This window comes from Pelodiscus sinensis, chromosome 2, assembly GCF_049634645.1.
Source record: "Pelodiscus sinensis isolate JC-2024 chromosome 2, ASM4963464v1, whole genome shotgun sequence".
NCBI classification, from domain to species: domain Eukaryota; kingdom Metazoa; phylum Chordata; order Testudines; family Trionychidae; genus Pelodiscus; species Pelodiscus sinensis.
In genome coordinates, this window is record NC_134712.1 from 228,927,489 (window position 1) to 228,948,244 (window position 20,756).

General features: G+C 47.2%; 1 protein-coding gene and 1 long non-coding RNA gene across 3 annotated transcripts in view; both read left to right on the forward strand.

The window, feature by feature from the left end:
* LOC102456494 (uncharacterized) overlaps window positions 1-20,756 on the forward strand; it is a 134,228-nt gene that overhangs the window by 21,006 nt on the left and 92,466 nt on the right. For both annotated transcript variants that reach the window (XR_012902090.1, XR_001367751.3), the window contains exon 2: window positions 20,106-20,284. This is a non-coding gene — a long non-coding RNA (uncharacterized LOC102456494). The remainder of the gene's footprint in view (window positions 1-20,105; window positions 20,285-20,756) is intronic.
* LOC142827377 (uncharacterized) lies at window positions 4,250-6,651 on the forward strand. Its single transcript, XM_075922646.1, has 2 exons — window positions 4,250-5,093; window positions 5,614-6,651. Exons 1-2 carry the CDS (start codon window positions 4,604-4,606, stop codon window positions 6,072-6,074), a joined length of 951 nt encoding a protein of 316 aa, XP_075778761.1. The 5' UTR covers window positions 4,250-4,603; the 3' UTR covers window positions 6,075-6,651.

Sequence of the window (20,756 nt, forward strand, 5' to 3'; positions counted from 1 at the left end):
CCCGTAGTGTTATAAAATGTGACTTAATTACAATGAAACATTGCAATTAGATTCAGGTGACAACATTTTTCCTTTAGATTGTAAGGACCAAGGTCAGAGGCATTCTATAAGGGTGTGCATGTTACCCTGATTCTCCACTCTTTGCAACATATTCAGTCAACTACACCTGTGCAAAGTAGGTATAGGATGCTGCTATATCAATGGTAACATTTTATACTCACTTTGTGCAGATTTAATTGGAGAATTAGGCCAGGTCTACACTGGCAGAGAAAAATCAATGCAAGATACACAGCTCCAGCTACATGAATTATGCACTTATGCACCAATTTTCTGGGATGGCCCCATAGCGGGAGGTCAACGGGAGAAACATTATCATCAGCTTCCTTTACTCCTCACAACAGCAAGGAGTATTGGCACTGATGGGGGTGCCCTCAGCCTTTGATTTAGCAAGTCTTCTTTACTAGACCCACTAAATGGAACCCCAGAGGCTAGATCACTAGAGCATCGATCCTCCAGCAAATGGAGACATGGTCTTAGGCCCAATATACTAAATTCTGCTCTTATTTAGTGATAGAGATGTAGCCGTGTTAGTCTGGGGTAGCTGAAGCAAAATGCAGGACAATGTAGCACTTTAAAGACTAACAAGATGGTTTATTAGATGATGAGCTTTCGTGGGCCAGACCCACTTCCTCAGGGGGTCTGGCCCACGAAAGCTCATCATCTAATAAACCATCTTGTTAGTCTTTAAAGTGCTACATTGTCCTGCTCTTATTTACACTGGTTGAAATGACCCCAGAGTAGTTATATGGAAATCAATTACTCCAGATAGATGTGCAATGGTGTAACAAAGAATAATCTGCAGTAATGCCAACTAAGTGTTCAAAAATAATGAATCAGACCTAAACTTATGAAATCTTGTTGAAAATAATATTTTAAAATATAATTGTGGATTCACCTTTTCAAACTTCTCTACAACTAAAAAGGCTAAAAACATATGGGGTACATCTGGACTGGCAAGATTTTGCGCAAAAGTGGCTGCTTTTGCGCAAAAACTTGACAGCTGTCTACACTGGCCGCTTGAATTTGCGCAAGAGCACAGATGTTCTAATGTAAGAATTCAGTGCTTCTTGCGCAAATACTTTGACGCTCCCGCTCAGGGATAAGCCCTCTTGCGCAAGAATACTTGCGCAAGAGGGCCAGTGTAGACAGGCACCTTAATTTTTTGCGCAAGAAAGCTCTGATGGCCATTTTAGCCATCGGGCTTTCTTGCGCAAAAGTGCATCTATACTGGGCATGGATGCTTTTGCGCAAAAGCACTTTTTGCGCAAAAGCATCCGTGCCAATCTAGACACTCTTTTGCAGAAATACTTTTAACTGAAAAACTTTGCCGTTAAAAGTATTTCTGCAAAATCATGCCAGTCTAGACGCAGCCATGGTGAAATGCTGACCAAGGTTGCCAACTGCTGAAAATCATTTTTCTGGACAGTATAGAAAAAACGTGCAGAAAAAACTTTTTTATGCACACATTCTTAGGCAATATAAAGATGGCTCAAAAGGACAAAAGTAAACAATACTCAGTGTTTCTATTCATACATCACAACAGCAATGTTGTTATACTAGTTTAACCTACTTACTAAGCACATCAGTGTCCTCCAAGTCCTCCAGTTTGTGATCATACTTCACAGCAGCCATTCTGCCAACCACTTAGTTAGTAATTTTTCCAGGTCCATTTTTGACTATCAATAATCCTTCCAGCATAGGAGTGGCCAGTTCTTATATTTAAGTGACTACTCTGCTGTGACTTACCGGTGGAGAGCCTGTGGAAGCTGCTACACCTAGCGTGCTGTACTGCATCCCCACCTCTATCCCCAGCCATAGAGAGCCTGTCAAGCATGTGTGCTGAAAAAGTTGCTGACACGAGTGACGCTGAAAGACATAGGTGAAGTAGAGCAGTCCCTACCAGCCAGCAGCAGGTCTGAGGGAAATCCCACCAGCAGAGTTCCCCTCTCTGCCTCTGTCCCAGGCATTGTAGACTCCCTGGAGCTGCCCCATGGCATGGAGCTAACCCTGGGGCCAACAGGGGCCTACTCCTCAGCTAACCCTGGGGCCAACTCCTCAGCTCCACTGCAAAGCTCAGTGTTTTTATACATTTTATGGACAGGTGCAATTTTAGCTCTTTTTTTAAAACAGACTGTGAATTTCCTTATGATTGGCAACCCTGATCCTGTCCCCTATGGAGTGAATAGGAGTTTGGATTCACCCTTACCTCTTTTGTTTCCTTTTTTTAGTGAACGATGAGAGTCCAAAAAGTTACATCACTCCAGGAGCTGGGGTTTTAAAAAACCCATCTGATATTTAAGAGACTCATGATAAAAATCACAGGAGTAGGCAACATTCAGTTTGACAACAAAATCTCCATTGATGTAACCTACATATTGTAGGAGCTTGAAGGTTGTATGTTACTCTAATTTAGATACCTTCCTGATTTTGGGACATAAGAGTCCAGTCTTGCTCCCAGTGAAATTAATGGTAAAATTCCCATTGACTTCAATGAGAACAATATTGGTCCCTAGGTCTTTGTTCTTTCAGAATTACAGGATTTGTAACACAAGGTTGCATTAATATAAAAAGTTTCTCTAGTGCTAGGATATTTAATATTTACCTAGAGCTTTTGAATATCTAATTTTGGAAGGATGATCAAAGCCTTCATCCTGCAGTAAGTTCCTGATCACCTATTCTTTACCTCCGAACACCCATTGAGTTGGAGCTTCATGTGGTCCAGCAGAGGGCTGTACCTGATTCTCTGGGCTGATTAAGTTCTCCTGTGTTTGTCTGCAGTTTTGTTCATGATACACGATCCCAAACATGCCAAGATAAGGCCACCAGATCTATTGTCAACATCTTTGTTTTAGTTTTGCTGAAGGTTATTCAGAGAGTGAATGGTAATGTTTCACAGCTGGTAAAGGATACAACTGATGGGTGAAAAACAATAAGCAACATGTCTTAGTTCACCAGATGCACATTATTACTTTATTCTCAGTTCACAGGAAATGAACAATTATTTAGTACTGACAGGTACATGCTGAAACTTACTAGCTTTCTTTTAATCCTCAAAAATAATGTCATACAGAAGTTTAGCATTAACCTGAAAGAAGACTGGATATTTTTGACAGGCTTACAAAGCTATCTTGTGGGGGCCAGGGTAGGGGGAAGAAAGCACTACTAGCAAATCTGAGAGAGAAGGGGCAGTGGATTTCAAAGCCCTTTCTGCTCACAGACATACCCAACTTAAAAGTCCACTGTGAACTGAAGGTTAGGCATATCTTATAATAATTGGAGTATAACACGAACAAAAGTGCTACCAGACCTTCGTGTGTGTGTGTGTGTGTGTGTGTGTGTGTGTGTGTGTGTGTGTGTGTGTGTGTGTGTGATTTATCTTGTACAGGCTAACTCAGCTGCCCCCTGAAGCTTCTGAACTTTTTTAATGTACTGGTGGATTTAAACACAAAACTGATGGTGCAGACAGCCATTGCCTTCAGGTCTGCCTTAGGCTTTATGGGTCCCTATGCAGTACTTTTAAACTGGGGCTCGTATGCCCAATGGCAGGTGGGGGGGAGGGAGAGGAGAGGGAAGGAGAACAAATTTTTAGAGAAGTGACTTTTATAATCATGAGCAGCACACTAATGGAAGATTTTAAACTAAGGTCCTGTAGACTAATACAATACATTCAGAAACTGACAGTGTATGCCTGGGGTTGGCAAATGCCTGTTAAATGGCTTCATTACCACTTGAATGGCTCTTTCACAGGGCCAGTGTTTTGCTAATAGCTCTGGCAGGCTTAAGATAACTAGATCTTCTCTGGAGGAAGCAGAGCCACAGTTCAGGGATAGGGAAATCAAGGTGGATGGCCATTAAAACTCCATGGTGACCAACATTTTTGGGTGCCCTATTCAGCTGTATATTCAGCGAATGGATAAGGACGGCCCTGGTTGAATCAGAACTCTAAAGTTTGCCAGCTTCCTGAAATAGAGAGGGTTACAAATATATTTAAGGGAGTGATTTGCTGAATTAGGTGAAAATGTTTTGCAGTAATTTAATGAACAATCCCTCCCGTTCCGTTATTAATGTTGTTATTACTGTGACTCTTTGCTGACTAATTTTGGTTTCTGAAAAGTAGATTTTTCAGTGGCTGTCTCTGAACATATACAAAATATGTAGGGGTATGTCTACACTACAAAGTTAGTTCGAACTAACGGACGTTAGTTCGAACTAACTTTAATAGGTGCTACACTAGCGCTCCGCTAGTTCGAATTTGAATCGAACTAGGGGAGCGCTTAGTTCGAACTAGGTAAACCTCATTTTACGAGGACTAACGCCTAGTTCGAACTAGCTAGTTCGAACTAAGGGCTGTGTAGCCCTTTAGTTCGAACTAGTGGGAGGCTAGCCCTTCCCAGGTTCCCCCTGGTGGCCTCTCTGGGCACAACCAGGAAAACTCTTCTCCTCTCCCCCAGCCCCGGGCCCTTAAAGGGGTAGACTCTGGCCAGACGGCACTTGAGACAGCCAGCCCTGCCAGGAGTCTCTGCCCCGAAGCAGTGGCCCCACCATGAGCCAGGCAGCCAGTGGGAGTGACATGTCCCCTGCCCAGTCCCCCAGCACCCAGGGGCCAGCCAGGGGCCGTAGACGGCGCGCGGCCTCCTGGACTAGTGCGGAGGTCATGGACCTCATTGAGGTTTGGGGGCAGGCCCCCAACGTCCATGATCTCCGCACTAGGAGGAGGAATGCGGCCGTCTATGGCCGCATAGCAGCCGCCATGGCCACCAGGGGACACAGGCGCACCCAGGAGCAGGTGCGCATTAAAATTAAAAAGCTGCGCCAGGCGTACGCCAGGGCCACCAGGGGTGGCGCCACAGCAGGGGCTGCCACCTGCCCCTACTTCTCTGCCCTCAACCGACTCTTGGGGGGCAGGGCGGTCCGTGCCAGCCTGGGGGACAGCGAGCCGGGACTGGAGGGCCCTGACCCGGGCACACCGGAGGGGCCACCGCAGGATGTCCCAGCACCGGAGTCGGCAGGGTCGTCCAGGGAGACCGTACCGGGTAAGTAGTTTGAATTAAGTAGTTCGGGGGGGGAGGTGGCAGGGAGACCAGGGACCGCGCGCGTGGGCCATGCCTTCCACGGATCACGCAGACACCTGTACACGTGCGAGCACGTGCCATGCCACCCTTGGGCAGGTGGCTCCAGCTGCGTGACACCCAGGGGCCATTGCCCAATAGGCACATGCTTGTGCAAAGAGACGTGACATGCTCCCGACCCCGGGGCAGGACCCAGCAGGATGATTTCCCTTCACATGTCCCCTCTACACGGAGGCAGGGGACATCTCCCCTTTCCCCCCACCGCCCCAGCCACACTATACATGGCACAGGGACATGGGTGCGGTCTTGGGGCAGCTTCCAGTCCCGGGGAGAGCCAGACATCCTGACCATGGCCTCTGTACAAGCACAGCGGCTGTGACGGTGCAGGACATGGTCACCCTCACGTTGCGGAGTTGGGGAGGGGGCTGGGCATCATCCTCTGCGTCCCCAGGGAGAACTGACCCCTTCTCTTCTTTCTCTACAGCTGCACCAGCTGCTCGTGCAGGGCGCACCACCCCGCCTGGGACATGCTCCCGCACCCGCGGCCTGCTCCGGACTGCCAGCACGGAGCAGGAGTACCGGGACCAGCACCTTGGGGCCCTGCGAGCGGTGCACCGCACACTGCAGGCCTGGATGCGGGAAGACCTGCAGGTCCGCCACGAGCTGCTGTCTGAGGTCCGAGGGCTGAGCACCAACCTGCAGCTCCTGCTGCAGAGCATGGTGCCCCGTGCTGATCCTGCACCAGCTGTCCCCCCAACTGCTGTCCCTCCTCCCACTCCTGCTCCCCCTCCCACCTCTCCCTCCTCAACCCCCACAACCTCTTCCTCAATGTCCACACCCCCCACCTCAACCTCCGCACCCTCCACCCCATCGCCCCGGGGACGCCGAGGCCCCCTCCCTCGCTGTACTGGGAGGCGGTCGGCCCGGCGAGACCCCCACCCCTGATCCTTCAGTTTCCCCACCCCCTCCTTTCCCTTGCTTCCCCCTTTCAGCTCCCTCCTCCCAGTTTTCCCCCTCCCCTCTCCCAGCCTCTCTCTTCCCCTCTCCCACCTCCTTTTCCCAGTTTCCCCGAGTTTTGTTAAATAAACAGAGTTTCTATTTTTGAACACATGTGTCCTTTATTTTGTACATCAATAAGAAGGGGGGCTAGGGAAGGGTAAGTGGAAGGAGGTGAGGGAGGAATGGGGCACGAGCCCCCGATGGGGAGGACTGGGCTGGCTCTGCGGGTTCTGGGGGTGGAAGCTCTCCTGCAGCCCCCCGATTGTCCCCTCTCCCCAGATGGCAGCATGCGGCAAGTGCAGCCGGGCTGATGGCCGAGTGGTGTGATGTGCCCAGTGTGGGTACTTCGGGCACTCCAAGCCAGGACTGGTTTGTAAGCGGGGCACCCCTGAGAACTGTCTGTCCGGGGTGGGGGTCGGGACCCTTTAAGCACAGCCCTCGGCTAGCCTGAGACAGCATCTCCACGCTCTAAGTCCTCCTCTGATGCCCTGCCAGCACTGCTTCCGGCCATCCTTAAGCCCTGTTCAGAGTCCACTCAATGTGGACTTGCTAGTTCGAATTAGCAAAACGCTAGTTCGAACTAGTTTTTAGTTCTAGATGCGTTAGTTCGAACTAGCTTAGTTCGAATTAACTAATTCGAACTAAGTTAGTTCGAACTAGCGCTGTAGTGTAGACGTACCCTAGGAGTTGAAGGAAAAAATCCTGGACAACATTTTAAAGAAGTGACTCGTGGTTTGGCACATCTTTCTTAAAGGGGCCTGACTTTCAGATAGTGGGCAGGTATTTAATACTTCTATTTGAGCCACATTCAGTATTTCCAAACCAAATGACTTACACTGGCACTAAATTCAACCATGTCTGGAAAGCAGCATGTAGCTACTCAGAGTATATAATCTCAGCACTAGTGTCCCATCCCCTTGGTGAGCAAGTGACAGAAGGGGTTTGGATTCAGTAATCTCTGCTGCCCCAGTTACTGAAATGCTGAATCACAGTGATTGATGAACAGCACACAGCGAGTCACTCTTATTTATTGCTCCTAGGGTGAACTAACTTATTCTGCACCTTTGTTCAGCACCTAACACCACTCAGTCAATCTGGAAAGCAATGTTGTATCCATTCATAACACCAGTTTAAGAGGGACACAGCTATACCCTTCATTCCTCCCTCCCCCATAATCTGCAGGAAAGAACAGGGTTGACCTGATCTACTATATATATGAGAAGTATCAGAGGGGTAGCCGTGTTAGTCTGAATCTGCAAAAGCGACGAGGAGTCCGGTGGCACCTTATAGACTAACTGAAGTGTAGGAGCATAAGCTTTCGTGGGCAAAGACCCACTTCGTCAGATGCATGTGACATGCATCTGACGAAGTGGGTCTTTGCCCACGAAAGCTTATGCTCCTACACTTCAGTTAGTCTATAAGGTGCCACCGGACTCCTCGTCGCTTATATATATGAGAGTTTCTGTGTCTGTCTGTTCAAGAACTCGTCCAAACGGTAAGTTCAGTTTGCAGCTTCCTCTTATCCTAACTTAAAGCAAGGTCATGGGTTGGTTGGTCCAGGAAAATGGGATATGTCTGGAATGGGATTACTTCTCATAAAGCCATACAGATAAGAGACAAAATCACCAGGCAGGTGACAGGAGCTGGCTGGGGTTCTCCCCCCCCCCCCCCCCCAGACACACACACATTTGGGATGGCTCCAGCACCAAGCCTCTCATCTTCCAGGAGCCTTTTAGGGATAGTGGGGGAAAGGGGCTGAAATTATCCCTCCCCCAATTCATACGGGAACATTGCTAGCTATTCCCCTTCATCATGGAGTGAGGGGAAAGTGCACAGTATGGTGCATTCCCCACTCTGGCTGGGCAATACTCTCTTCTGGGGGTGTGGAGCTGTCTCCCCCACTTTGCCCTGGGGGGCCCAGTGTGGCTGGTGGCCCTGCTGGGTGTGGGGTCTTGCTAAGAGGGAGGGTGAAGGATCTGGCTGGGGTCTTGGCAGGGATGTGTGTGAGGGAGAGGGGGTGCGGGGTGCTTGTCACCTGGCTCCAAGTTGCTGCGGTGAGAGAGGACTGGAGTAGGCCTCTCTACCTGGGGCAGCCTGCATACTGAACCCCTCAACCCCAGCCCCACCCCAGAGCAATAACACAAACGAAGCATGTACCTTTTTCATTTTATTTTTGAAAAAACTCCAAAAATCACTTGAGTAATACTGCTCTGAGGTGTTCTCACTCCTGAGGCAGGCCCAATTGGCATTGTCCCCAACTTGCTTAGGGCCTTCAAATCAGGCTTCAGACACTCTCTCTTGGAATCAAGGCCCTTGTTATGGATGACTCCCCAAGCTAACCCCTGAGTGTAAGTCTACATTGGAATAAAAATCCTATGGCATGGCCATGGCTGACTCACATCAGCTGACTCAGGCTCAAGGGGCTCAAGCTGTGGAGCTAAAAATTACTGTGTAGATGTTGGGTTGAAGCCCAACCTTGCAGAGTCCCAGAACTCAGGCTCCAGACTGAGCCCAAATATCCACAATATCCCAGCCCTGAAACCTGAGATCACCATAGGTGCTTAATTGGTGTGTGGCTACAACCATCTGTGGTAGACAAAAATAGGATCTCACCCTCTTTTCAAGCTACAAACCTCTTGGAGACCTTCTTTTGGCCAAACCTCTCCTGGTTTATTTCACTGTGTTCTCCCTACTTCCTGGCCAAAATCCTCCAGCTTTCTTTGCAATTTTTAGCTTGTTTGGTCCCAGAGGGAGACAATAGAGAGCATCTTCTGCATGAACATTTTCCCATCTCTGAAAAAACCTGCTAGTCTCTTTCCCACTCTGAGCCTTTTCTAACTCTTGGGCAATAGACTAATTACCCCTTGGGGCTCTCCTTAGTGCCCATTCCCCTCCACAAGTTAGGCACAGCTCTTCCTAATGAGAGCCACTACTTGCTGGGGCGCACTGTGGCTGTTTCTCAGTGCTCTGTCACACCCTCTGTGAAGGAGGATGCTGGATGTATGCAACTACACAATTAATTAAATCCATTTCTTGTTATGGGGAATAGCCTCTACTTTACACTTCTTATAGGATGAGAGGTGAAGCCATGCTGCTTCTTCAACATAGTCTAGGTCAGGGGTGGGCAAAATGTGGCCCACAGGCCAGATCCAGCTCACCAAGCCTTTGATCTGGTCCACCGAGACCCTCAGGCAAGCTCCCTGCCTTCCATAGCCCCAGGTGGTTCAAAGCAGCTGGCTGCTAGGGCCATGTGCCTCTAGGCACTGTGCACCTCTTGTGGGGATGGAGAAGAAACACTCTGCACACTGCTCCTGCCTCCAGCAGAATCATTACAGCTCCCATTGGCTGGAAACCAGCCAATGGGAACTGTGACGACTGTGCTGGGGGCCAGAGCAATCTGCGAGGTCTCCCTCGCCAGGCCTGTGGCTCAGAGGCACACGACAATGGGAGCTGGCCACTTTGAGCAGCCTGGGGCTCTGACAGGCAGGAAACCTGCCTGAGGGTTGTGTGGGCTGCTGTCTAGGAGCTACAAAGGTAAGTGCATCATGGCCAGAGCCTGCATCTGGTACCCTAGCACTCTGACATCCCAACTCCGAGCCCCCCAAGTCACCACCCAAACTCTCTGCACCCCTTTCCCCCAGGTCACAACTCCCTCCCAGACCCTGCATCACCTCTTATACCTTTCTCCCAGGCCAGAATCCTCTCCTGCATCCATAGCCCCTCCTGGACCCTGTATTCCAATCCCCTGCCCCAGGTCACAACCACCTTGTTCACCCTAACTCCCTCTCAGATCCCAGTAGCTACCCTGAGCTCCCTTCTGCACCCAGTCGCAGAACACACACCCTCTCCATAGAAAAGTGTGACCCATGAAACACTTACCAAACACTTGGAGTGCCCCCCCCCCATCAAATTATTGCCCACGCTTGGTCTAGATTGATTTAAACTGAAAAGATACAGCCTTTTACTCACTATCTTTATATGTCCCTGTCTGTTCTTAAAATTTTCTCACTAAACTCTATAAAACCTACTCTCTCTCACTTATTTATTTTGTGTTAAGAGGGATATAATTTGGCAAGCACCCTAACCCATGCTCTCACTTTCTTTTTAGGGGGAATTTAGTAGCTGTTCAAAGGAGTCTTTGATTTTAACTGTAAGACTGAACTACTTGCAGAGGAGGTTTAATGCCCTCAGAGGAAATACAGTTAACTTCAACTCATCCTTAGTCTGAGTTGGTGCTTTTTTGGACGTAGGTTGTCTTGGGGTGAACAGAAATACGACAAGGTTTTATATTCTTTATATTCTAGTTGGCATCCTTTAGTTAGTATTTATATTTTCCCAATAGAAATCCCCAAATTTGAAACACAAAGATATCAGCTAGCACCACTTCAGTGAAAGTTGTGTCAACATTTCCTATAAACATGTTTTTTTTTCCTAGGGTTTTGTAACTAGACTATAAAAGTGTGCTCAGAACTGTAACTAGGCATAGAAGAGCTCAGCCTGGGTGTGAGTTTTTCACAATTAAAGTCAATTCAGCTGGTTCCAACCAGTATCTAGATAATGGAAATAAGTTAAAGATGCATTTTTCCTTTAGCATGATTCAAAGCAAGCTTTTACTTAAAAGAGGTTATTCATTAAACGTAGTCTAATTGCATTTGGTAATTTCTGTAAAAGTGAAAAGGACCAAGCTACTTCATGTTGGTAAATGGTGACTACATTGGCAAATACTAGTTTATATTAATCTCTTTGCCCTACATAGAAAAATGTGTGTAGATAGGACTGGTAGTGACATTTACTATTAAGGTTGCCCAACATTTCCTGTTCTAAGACTCTCCTTCCAGTTGCTGAAGCAAAATGCAGTGTCCTGCATTTTGCTTCAGCTACCCCAGACTAACACGGCTACATTTCTATCACTCTTCCAGTTGCTTATATTGTGAAACTCTAACTATCCAAGCTGAAGTTTTAAATGCCAGGTGGCTGCCTTAGGCTGCAATTTTTTGGACAATTTCAGCCAAAATGGTTCAGTGCTTTCCAAAACCAAGGTTAGGAAAAAATGCTTTGGCCCTATTAAAATTCTGCTGACTTTTAATTGCAAAAGCTCAGCCATAACCCTGCCTCTCCATGCTTTTGATCAGGGCCCTGAGATTTGGTAGGGGTGTGGCCTTTGTGTGAGATGTGCCTTGTGCCATCCCTCATGAAAATCTGTCCAAGTTATAAGCCTTTGAAAAACCCTCACGTTCACACATGCTTTGATTTGATTCTGTCCTTACTCACCTCTTGCTGTGCTGAGCATTTGTCATCCCCACAGTATGGCTGAGTGTGCACCTTCCTATTACAGCACCTATGTGTGACACAACAAGACTGCATGCACCATTCCTTACAGAGCAACAGAGAATGCCCCAGCCCAGTGATTCAGAGTTGAAGCCAGACTCCCCCTGTAATAGCTGTTCCCAGTTGCTCTGGGCCAGGCATGCTCAGGATGCTAGAACTGAAAGCAGGGAGCCTCTCTCCCCTTAAGCTCTCATTGGTCTTCTGCTGGCACTCAGACAATGTGGAGCAGTGCAGAGGGGACAAAAGTCTAAGAAGGGGGAGGCTGATACTAGATGAAAAGCCCGGAAAGGGAGAGTAGGAGAAGGAACTTGAGGAGAGGAAAAATGGGGACTAGCTAGGTGAGAAGCCTACGAAGTAGGCCCAGCTAAGGTGAGAATTAAGTTCGGGAATCCCAGGGCAGCAAATCCTGCTACAATCAGGTCTAGGTTTCTCAGGCAGATGACCCTGCACAGGAGGACCGAGCTGATGGCCCTCACCACCTGCAGGAGACAAACAAACACACAAAACAGAGAATGAGAGAGGGAGTGCCTGAGCCCTTAAGAGGTGCCCGCCTGCCTTCCCTCCTCTCCCCAAACACCCCAGGAGCCACCCCCTAAGAGGCAGCTCCCACAGCAGCAGGGCTGTGTGAGGGTGGGATGGCACAACCCCCCGGGGACAGGGCTTCCCCTTCACCCACAGCCCATCCCTGCACTCCCCTACCCCCTTTCCCTACAGTCCCCCTTTCTAGTACTGAACTCCTCCCCCCTGCAGGGACTGCAGCCTGAGAGTGCCTTACCTCCAACAGTGGACCTACCCATGCCGAACTGGTTGCCCACCAGCCAGTAACTGTCTAGGGTGGCGAGTTTCCAGACGGCGATTATGACCCTTTTCTCCAGGGAGATGGCGGGCTGCAGGTCGCATCATCAGAGGCAGGAGCAAGCCAGACACACAGCTCCATGAAGGTGGCTTTCCACATGCAGAAATTTTGGAGCCACTGCTGATCGTCCCACTATTCCATTACCAGCTGGTCTCCCCATTTAGAACCGGTGTCCAGCCTCCAAAACCGTCTCTCTGCTGTGGGGTGCAGTTGCCAGAATGTAGCTCCTGCACATAGGGAAAGGGTCTCAAGAATGAGCTCAGTGGTGAGCTCATGCTCGGTGGTGAGCTCATGAAGGCAGCCTGCACAAACTGCTGCAGAAACTGCAGCATGGCCGTGTGGGGCCATCTCATGCCCAGGGGCAGCTCGGGTTCCATGTCAAGGAGTGTTCTGTGGTGTCCAAAAGCTGGGCAACCAGAGTACACACTGCTAAAGCTTTTCTGTCCCTCGGAGAGGTAGGTAAGCAAGCAGAAGCAGCAGAGAAAAGTCTGTCAAGGGGGGTCCCTTTAAGCGCGTCTCTTAGCCAGGCTTAGGCAACAGCACTTGGAAGCAACTGCTGACCTAATGCCCTGCCTGAACTGGTTCCGGGTGGCCTTATATGTAAGATAGTGTCCAATAAACGTGGACGCTATCATTCAGAAAAGCTTCTTTCAAAAGAAGCTTGCAATCTAGACATAGCCCATCACACAAAACCCCTTTTTCCTGATGTACTCTTTTCCCTGATCTGGCTTTTCATAATCATTGATGAAGGCTAAAAAGGGACCACTCAATCTAATCTGCCTTCCTGCATTACAGAAGCATGTCTCTTGTCTCTATTCAAGTCAGATAGCTTCCTCCACAATGCTTCTTGAGCACCAGCAGGAGTGTCAGTGGGAACACTGGAGAGACAGGCTCCCTATTCCAATGCCTGTCCCCATGTCAGTCCAGACCCAGCTGTATGAGCAAGTCCAGCTTCACCCCTAAATTGTAGGTGAGGCAAGTTCAGTTCTGCTTAGCACTAGGCTCAACTTGTTTAACAAAACTTTACTAGCGTTCTTTGAATGTAGTTTGTATCTGTAAAGTGTGTATCATGTTCACCTGTTTCACACAAGTAGTCTCACTGAAATCAGTTCATTTAAATTCCCAGAGGCATACACTTATCTTTCTGTGTGCATTCAAAGCATTAGGAAGTATTCCAGACAAACCAGTAACAAATCAAAAACTTTGCTTCCTCACTGAAGAGGTACGCATAAATACCGCACATATACCCTTCTTCTCAAAAGCATGCGATCATAGGCCTTGCAGGGTGACCAACAGGGCAACAGATTTGTTCAGTTAATGAAACAAGTTTGGGGGCCGAGGGCTCTTCATCAAAAAACACTCTACCAGCAGCCCCTGCAACTGAAACCAGGAGCACTGTCAGCTCAAGTGTCTCTTACTGAGGTTCACAAATGATCCATCATATCAACCAACTTCTCTGGGGGATTTTTTATTTCTAAAAAATCAGAAAGGAAGCCTGACTCAGTGGCCGGTTATCATGCATTTTACAGCCATGTGAGGAGCTAAGTCTGAGTTCATTCCCAAAATACCGAGTCCTCACACCAGTAGCTAATTTGGAGCTTTATGGATATAGCGTTTTAGTCACTAAGATCCAGCTAATTTGGGTAGAGAGTCATGTTCTGAAATGGACTTGCTCCAAGTAAGGAAGACAGGAAAATTATGAAGCAAAATGCAGGACAATGTAGCACTTTAAAGACTAACAAGATGGTTTATTAGATGATGAGTTTTTGTGGGCCAGACCCACTTCCTCAGATTTGATCTGAGGAAGTGGGTCTGGCCCACGAAAACTCATCATCTAATAAACCATCTTGTTAGTCTTTAAAGTGCTACATTGTCCTGCATTTTGCATCAGCTACCCCAGACTAACACGGCTACATTTCTATCACTATTCTTCAGGAAAATTATGAAACAGGATAAATCACAGCATGCATTATCTACTAATGGAGATTGCCTATCTCCTAGAACTGACCTTGCAAGGTCATTGAGTCTAGTCCAGTCCCCTGCCTTCACAGCAGGACCAAGTACCATCCCTGACAAATTTTTTGCCTCAAATGGCCTCTGCAAGGATTGAACTCACAACCCTGGGTTTAACAGGCCAATGCTCAAACCACTAAGCCATCCCTTTCCTTTAAAGCACCTATGCCACGAGACCCAGGTGCCAGCTGGAACTATTCTAATGTAGTGTATGGCCTTGGAAGGTGGCTCTCCAGAGCAGCAATAATGTTGGGAGCTCTCTGGTAATGTTCACATTCTTGTTTGACTGTTCCCCATAGTACTTATGGATCGCGAGGGATCCACCAGCAGCCAGGACAGTATGTGCAAAAGCTATTTCCTGTGCATTGCTCCTGATGCCAAGAGCCTCACTCCCATGGGCTTTTCCTATGGATCCATCCTCTCAGTCATGATGGGTGGGGAGATAATTGCAATGGGAGGGTAGATATCCACAAGGGGTACATCTACACTGGCCCCTTTTCCGAAAGGGGCATGCTAATTTCACAGGTCGTAATAGGGAAATCCGCGGGGGATTTAAATATCCCCCGCGGCATTTAAATAAAAATGTCCGCCGCTTTTTTCCGGCTTTTAGAAAAGCCGGAAAAGAGCGTCTACACTGGCCCCGATCCTCCGGAAAAAAGCCCTTTTCCGGAGGATCTCTATATAGGATCTTATAGAGATCCTCCAGAAAAGGGCTTTTTTCCGGAGGATCGGGGCCAGTGTAGACGCTCTTTTCCGGCTTTTCTAAAAGCCGGAAAAAAGCAGCGGACATTTTTAGTTAAATGCCGCGGGGGATATTTAAATCCCCCGCGGATTTCCCTATTACGACCTGTGAAATTAGCATGCCCCTTTCGGAAAAGGGGCCATTGTAGACGATCCCATGATGTTTTCCCTATTGAGAATGTGATCCCCACTAGGTAAAAGTTTGAGACTGTCGTTCAGTTGGTTTGCCACAATCCTTCTGAGAGGATATCAGATGATCTATGGGGGAAAGGCTTGAGAAAAATCCTGTGGAGTGTTGAGCTGTCATTTGAAAATACTGTCCCAATTTAACCCTGCCCAGCTATTTACGTCCTTATTTTAATAATCAATCAAAGTATAAAAGCAACACCTGAAGGTTCTGCTTTGATCAAGAGTTTGTCAACATTTCCACTATGAACTTAGTTTATTAGAAGTTTAGAAGTTGGCTGCAAGAAATTCCTTATGTCCTGAAAATTCAGAGCAAAACTCGTGCCAGCCGCCAATTAAAAGATCTGTGAGAGTGAAAGCACACATTGAATTTACGGGGTGTAAATAGTATTTTTGCTTAAAAGCTAGCAGGTTTTTTTTAATACCAAAGCTCTATTAACTTCCAGAACATAAATCAAGCTTTCCTTGCATTTTGAAGGGGGAAAAAAATCAAAGAGCTGAGATTAAGGCTTTAAATGGCTTAAAAACTTTTTAAGATTTTGTATCTGTTTGTAAATGGCTTTTGAGGATGCAAAACTGTTTTCTTCAAAAGGTAGAGGGTGTCAAAATGCTCATAGTATCCTTTGGTATATATGGTTGTGACTATTTTCTTCCACTATTTGATCTGAGGAAGTGGGTCTGGCCCACGAAAGCTCATCATCTAATAAACCATCTTGTTAGTCTTTAAAGTGCTACATTGTCCTGCATTTTGCTTCTGCTCATAGGGTAGTTTGTGATCTCTTCTTCCAACGTGGCATGTCAACATTTTGACAATGCTAGGCGATTTGACACTTCACCTGAAAGTGTCCTAGGAGCAGCTTTTGATTGGTTTGGCTTGGAGAGTTTACATGAAGGCTACGTCTAGACTGGCATGATTTTCCGGAAATGCTTTTAACGGAAAAGTTTTCCATTAAAAGCATTTGCGGAAAAGAGCGTCTAGATTTGCAGAAAAGCATCCATGCCAATCTAGACACGCTTTTCCGCAAAAAAGCCCTGATCGCCATTTTCGCGATTGGGGCTTTTTTGCGGAAAACAAATCTGGGCTGTCTACACTGGCCCTTTTGCGCAAAAGTGTTGTGCAAAAGCACTTTTGCCCGAACGGGAGCAGCATAGTATTTCCACAAAAACACTGACAATCTTACATGAGATCATCAGCACTTTTCTGTAAATTCAAGCGGCCAATGTAGACATCTGGCAAGTTTTTCCCGGAAAAGCGGCTGATTTTCCGGAAAAACTGGCCAGTCTAGACACAGCCATACAGTAACAATAGGTAGATCAAACAGGCCAGGTGGGGATGGAAGCAGACAGGCACACATGTATGATGGTTCCACTTACAGAAAATAGGAGGAGGAGCTGATGCACATCTCTTACCCCAAGGACCTGCAGCCACAAAGCGGGCGGACACAGCTACCAGATTGATGCTGAATAGGGGTATGGCATGAGTGTGCAGATAAAAACAGTTTTGCATTACTCTAGGGCTGTGTGTCTGGGTATGGCTGGTTGCCAACCAGGGGTTCTAATTCCCCTAAAGAAGATACAAGCCCATCCTACTTGTGCTCAGACAGACGCATATGCCCTGCAGTGGGCATGGTGGCTGGAATATCAGAGGTGGAGCCAATTAAACCAAATATGTCTTCTATTTCAGCAACAGCCAGGGATGATTCCTCTTGCCTTAACAGTCTTGTAGTTGCAAACTCCTTTTCTCCTATAGTCTCAGGGGATCCTATCTCCTTTCCATTCTCCCTTCCCGAACGGGGAGAGACTGGCAGGGAGGAAGCCTGACATTGTGACCAACCTCCTGGCTTTATAGAAGCTGGGGCAGTTCATCTGTGAGCTTAATTCTAATTAATGGTCTGTACACAGCCCAGATCTCCCTTGTGTGCATCTTAACTGGCTGATCAAGCCCTTCTGGCCTAATTCCATTTTTTCAGAGCCAGTCTGGGGAGTACGCCCCACCACACACTCACCTCACCTCACCTTCTAATCCCCTGCAGAATGGTTCTCTGTGTATGAAGGTGACATGTCCACAATAAGACACGGCAGAGTTTAGAACAGAGGCTTTCCCAGAATGAACTCCCAGGTGTGCTTTCAGCAATACTGCACTGCAGCCAGCCATAGGTTTCCAGCAGCAGAGATGCTGGTGCAGAGTCCCCAGCACTGGAAACTCTAGTTGTAGGGAAGTCACAGTGGTAGATGCCAACAGCATCTATTGTGCCTGAGGGTTCAGAACTAGTTAGTGCAGCGCAGAGCTTTCCAGGGAATGTAGCCAAGGCCCCTTGTATAGTTACTAATTCAGTGCATCCTGTGAGCATCCTCTACAGTGGGACCCCTGATGAGAGTCAAAACTGCCCTCTCTTGGTGGAACTGTGGCTGGTAGCAGTGGAAAAGCCACCAACCCTTCCTGGGGTGTGGTTGCTGTTGCTTGTGCAGCTACTCCTGCTTTTACCCCTACAACCATTAGGAAAGAGTCACGCTCTCTTGAAGGATCTCTCCTCCTACCAAACAGCCTTAGTTATTCTCAAGCAATGTTCTGCTATAAGCCTTAGTCAGCAGAACCATATGGATGCTCTCAGTTGAGTTCTGTTGACTCTCAATACAGAGTAATGCTTTGTGAGGGAGTAGATAACCCACCCCTCCACTAGGGAGCTGGGTACAAGAATGGTTCTGGGCCCAGAAAGCCTTGCACCTGCAGGCCTGTTAGGCATGCTCCAGTTGTGGGAGGGGTATAAAAGAAGGTATTGCAGCCACTGCCAGGTGACTAGGGGAGGAGGGAATGCACCTGTGTTCATAGTTACAGAAGGACAACGCTAGGAAGGGGACTACAGTGTGAAATAGGGAGTCCTCACTTACAAAAGTCCCTGGGTTGTAAAGGATACCTATAAGTTCCAGTACTCCTCAAAGAGAGACAGAGTGGTAGGGAAGGGCTTTGAGCAAAATGTTAACTAGACTGCCGGTATTTAACACCATTCTTATGGTACTAAAGAGGGCCCCTATGTCAGAACCCCTGGGAGTGCACAGGCCTGGGTTCCTCAACCTTTCCCTATTTCTAGCACCACCAACTCTACCCACTAGGCAGAGCTGCTGCCTCTGGCTTACACTTGAGGAAGGAGATCTATCTGTTGACATCTAGGAGAACATGGGCATAATGGCCCAGCCCTGCTGAGGGACACAAAGGAGGCAGAGGAGTGGAGGGAAAAAAAACAAACAAACAAAGGGGGCAGTCTATTCCTTCTCTCTCCTGTGGACCTATTGGCTGTGTCTAGACTGGCAAGTTTTTCCGCAAAAGCAGTTGCAAAAAAGCATTTTTTTCCATTAAAAGCATTTGCAGAATATCATGCCAGGCTAGACGTAGCCATTGTGTTTTGGGCAAATAGCTAAATATTCAGTGGCTGTGAGTCAGATTGCCTCTATGTGCTTGTGGCTAGAGTACTTGGCAAGGATGTAGCAAAATCAGGTTCAAGTCCTTGCTCCACATCAGGCAAACTGAGGATTTAAATTCTGGTCTCTTGTACCCTAGGCCTGAACCACTGGGCTATTGATTATAATGCAAGGGAAGGACTCTGCTTTTTCCACAGGGCATCAGCTACCTACAAACATCAGCCAGGCCAGTCACCAGCCCCGGGTCCCTTTAAATTGCCATGGGAGCGCTGCTCTGAGGGTTGGAGTGGAGTGGGTGGAAACCCATTGCTTTGCTCCAGGTAACACTATATAGGCTGGCTGCCAGGATACAAAAAAAGGGTGAAATTCTGAGCCCCTCAAAGTCAATGGGCATTTTGACATTGAAGTCACCATCTTTCATTTTTAGGTCGCCAGTTCCTATTTGGCCAGGGACAACAGCAACCAGAAATTATCATCTGCTTGTCTGTTAGCGATCCATATGAAAGGAGTTTATACCACAACATGATTCCCAGTGGATGTGTGCCTCTATCACACAGGAGTGTACTTGGCATGTTCCTTAGCAGTGGAAGAGGCCAGCGACTGAGCCCTCAGCAAGATATTTTAGCATATTCCTTCCTTTGAGCATTAGTGTTCCAGGTTGACTTCAATGAGTCTGCTTTCATGTGCTACTATATCTTGCTGAATCAGGGTCTGAATCATTCCTTCAGGTCAGACTTGAAGCACACCATGGGACAACTTATACTTCCAGCCCTGTGCTGTATGTGTTCTCTGGGGATAAGAACTTCATCAATTTGACTCTTTCTGCCAACACTAAAAGTTTAATCAGAGGATTCTTTTTACTGTGTCTACGTCACCAATTTTCTGTATTTATTTTTAAACTTTGTGGGCAAAGCAAGATATATTATAATAAAATGAGGTCTGTTTTTATATTGGTGGAAAGACTGCAGCATGTGCATAGACTACAGATGAGCACCCATGTGATATTTGTTACTCTTCTCATCTGCAACTCCCTTATTAAATGGTATTCATTCACTGTATCACCTCTATAATTAGACTGTAAGATGCTTGGGGTATAGACATTGGCCCTGATTCAGAAAAGCACTTGAACGTGTCCTTTACTTTAAGCATGTCTGTAATCACATTCCTATTCAGCAAAATGCTTGTCTTCAATGGGACTTATGCATGTACTTAAGTGTTTGCTGAATAAGGGCTGACGTCATGGTTCTTTATTGGCTCTAACAGGCTGAGCACATTATTATTATAACTCTCAAAGTTAGATCTGTTACTTCAATAGCTGAATAGCTTTAAGCTTTATTTTAACTCTAGTCTAGTTGCTCTGCACAAATTAAAGTTACCTAGGAGGATAATTTACATAAACTGCAACATGTGACAGTCCACTAATTTTTATTCTATAGCTAGGAGTAGACCCAGATGTCACCACAGCCAAACATATGAAGAACTAAATAAGCTGCAGGCCCAGCTGCTTTGCTTCATGTGAGGATTTCAGCAGTCTGAGTTCCATCCTGCCCTGGCTGCTCACTCCCTAGACCTGCAGGAGCTAAAAGCACCACAGAAGCAGTACTGTCAACCACAGGCAAGTAACATTCTTTTATTGCTTCTGTAGTAGGCTTTCTGGCTCCTTTAAAGCAGTGCATTCCAGTGGAAGTAGTTCCCTTTTCTGTGTGAGAAAGGGTCTGGCTCTATCACCCTTTGTCTATCTCCTCTGTCAGAAAACAGTTTAGAGAGATTAACTCCACAGGCTACCCCCTCCTGTCCACTGTTAAGTGTTCAATGCCTTCCCCTAGGAATGTGCATCTCCCACTCCCAAAATGTGAGACTCTAAAAACACTATGTACTTTTAGCCTTACTTTGCTAATTTAGAATTTTAATATGAGAAAGCTGCCTAAGCTTTCTAATGAAATTAGACCCACGTTCTAAATGAAGGTGACCAGATGTCTCAGTTTAGTTACAGTCTGGTGTTCAGAGAGGAATCATCAAGACACTAAACTACCCCAGACTGCCAATCTCATCTGTACAGATGGCCGACTTTGAAATCCTGCCCCCCC

Coding starts and splice junctions, on each gene's coding strand:
- LOC142827377 (XM_075922646.1), top strand. CDS start 4,604: ATGAGCCAGGCAGCCAGTGGGAGTGACATGTCCCCTGCCCAGTCCCCC. Junction 5,094..5,613: donor GTCCAGGGAGACCGTACCGG/GTAAGTAGTTTG, acceptor CTTTCTCTACAG/CTGCACCAGCTGCTCGTGCA.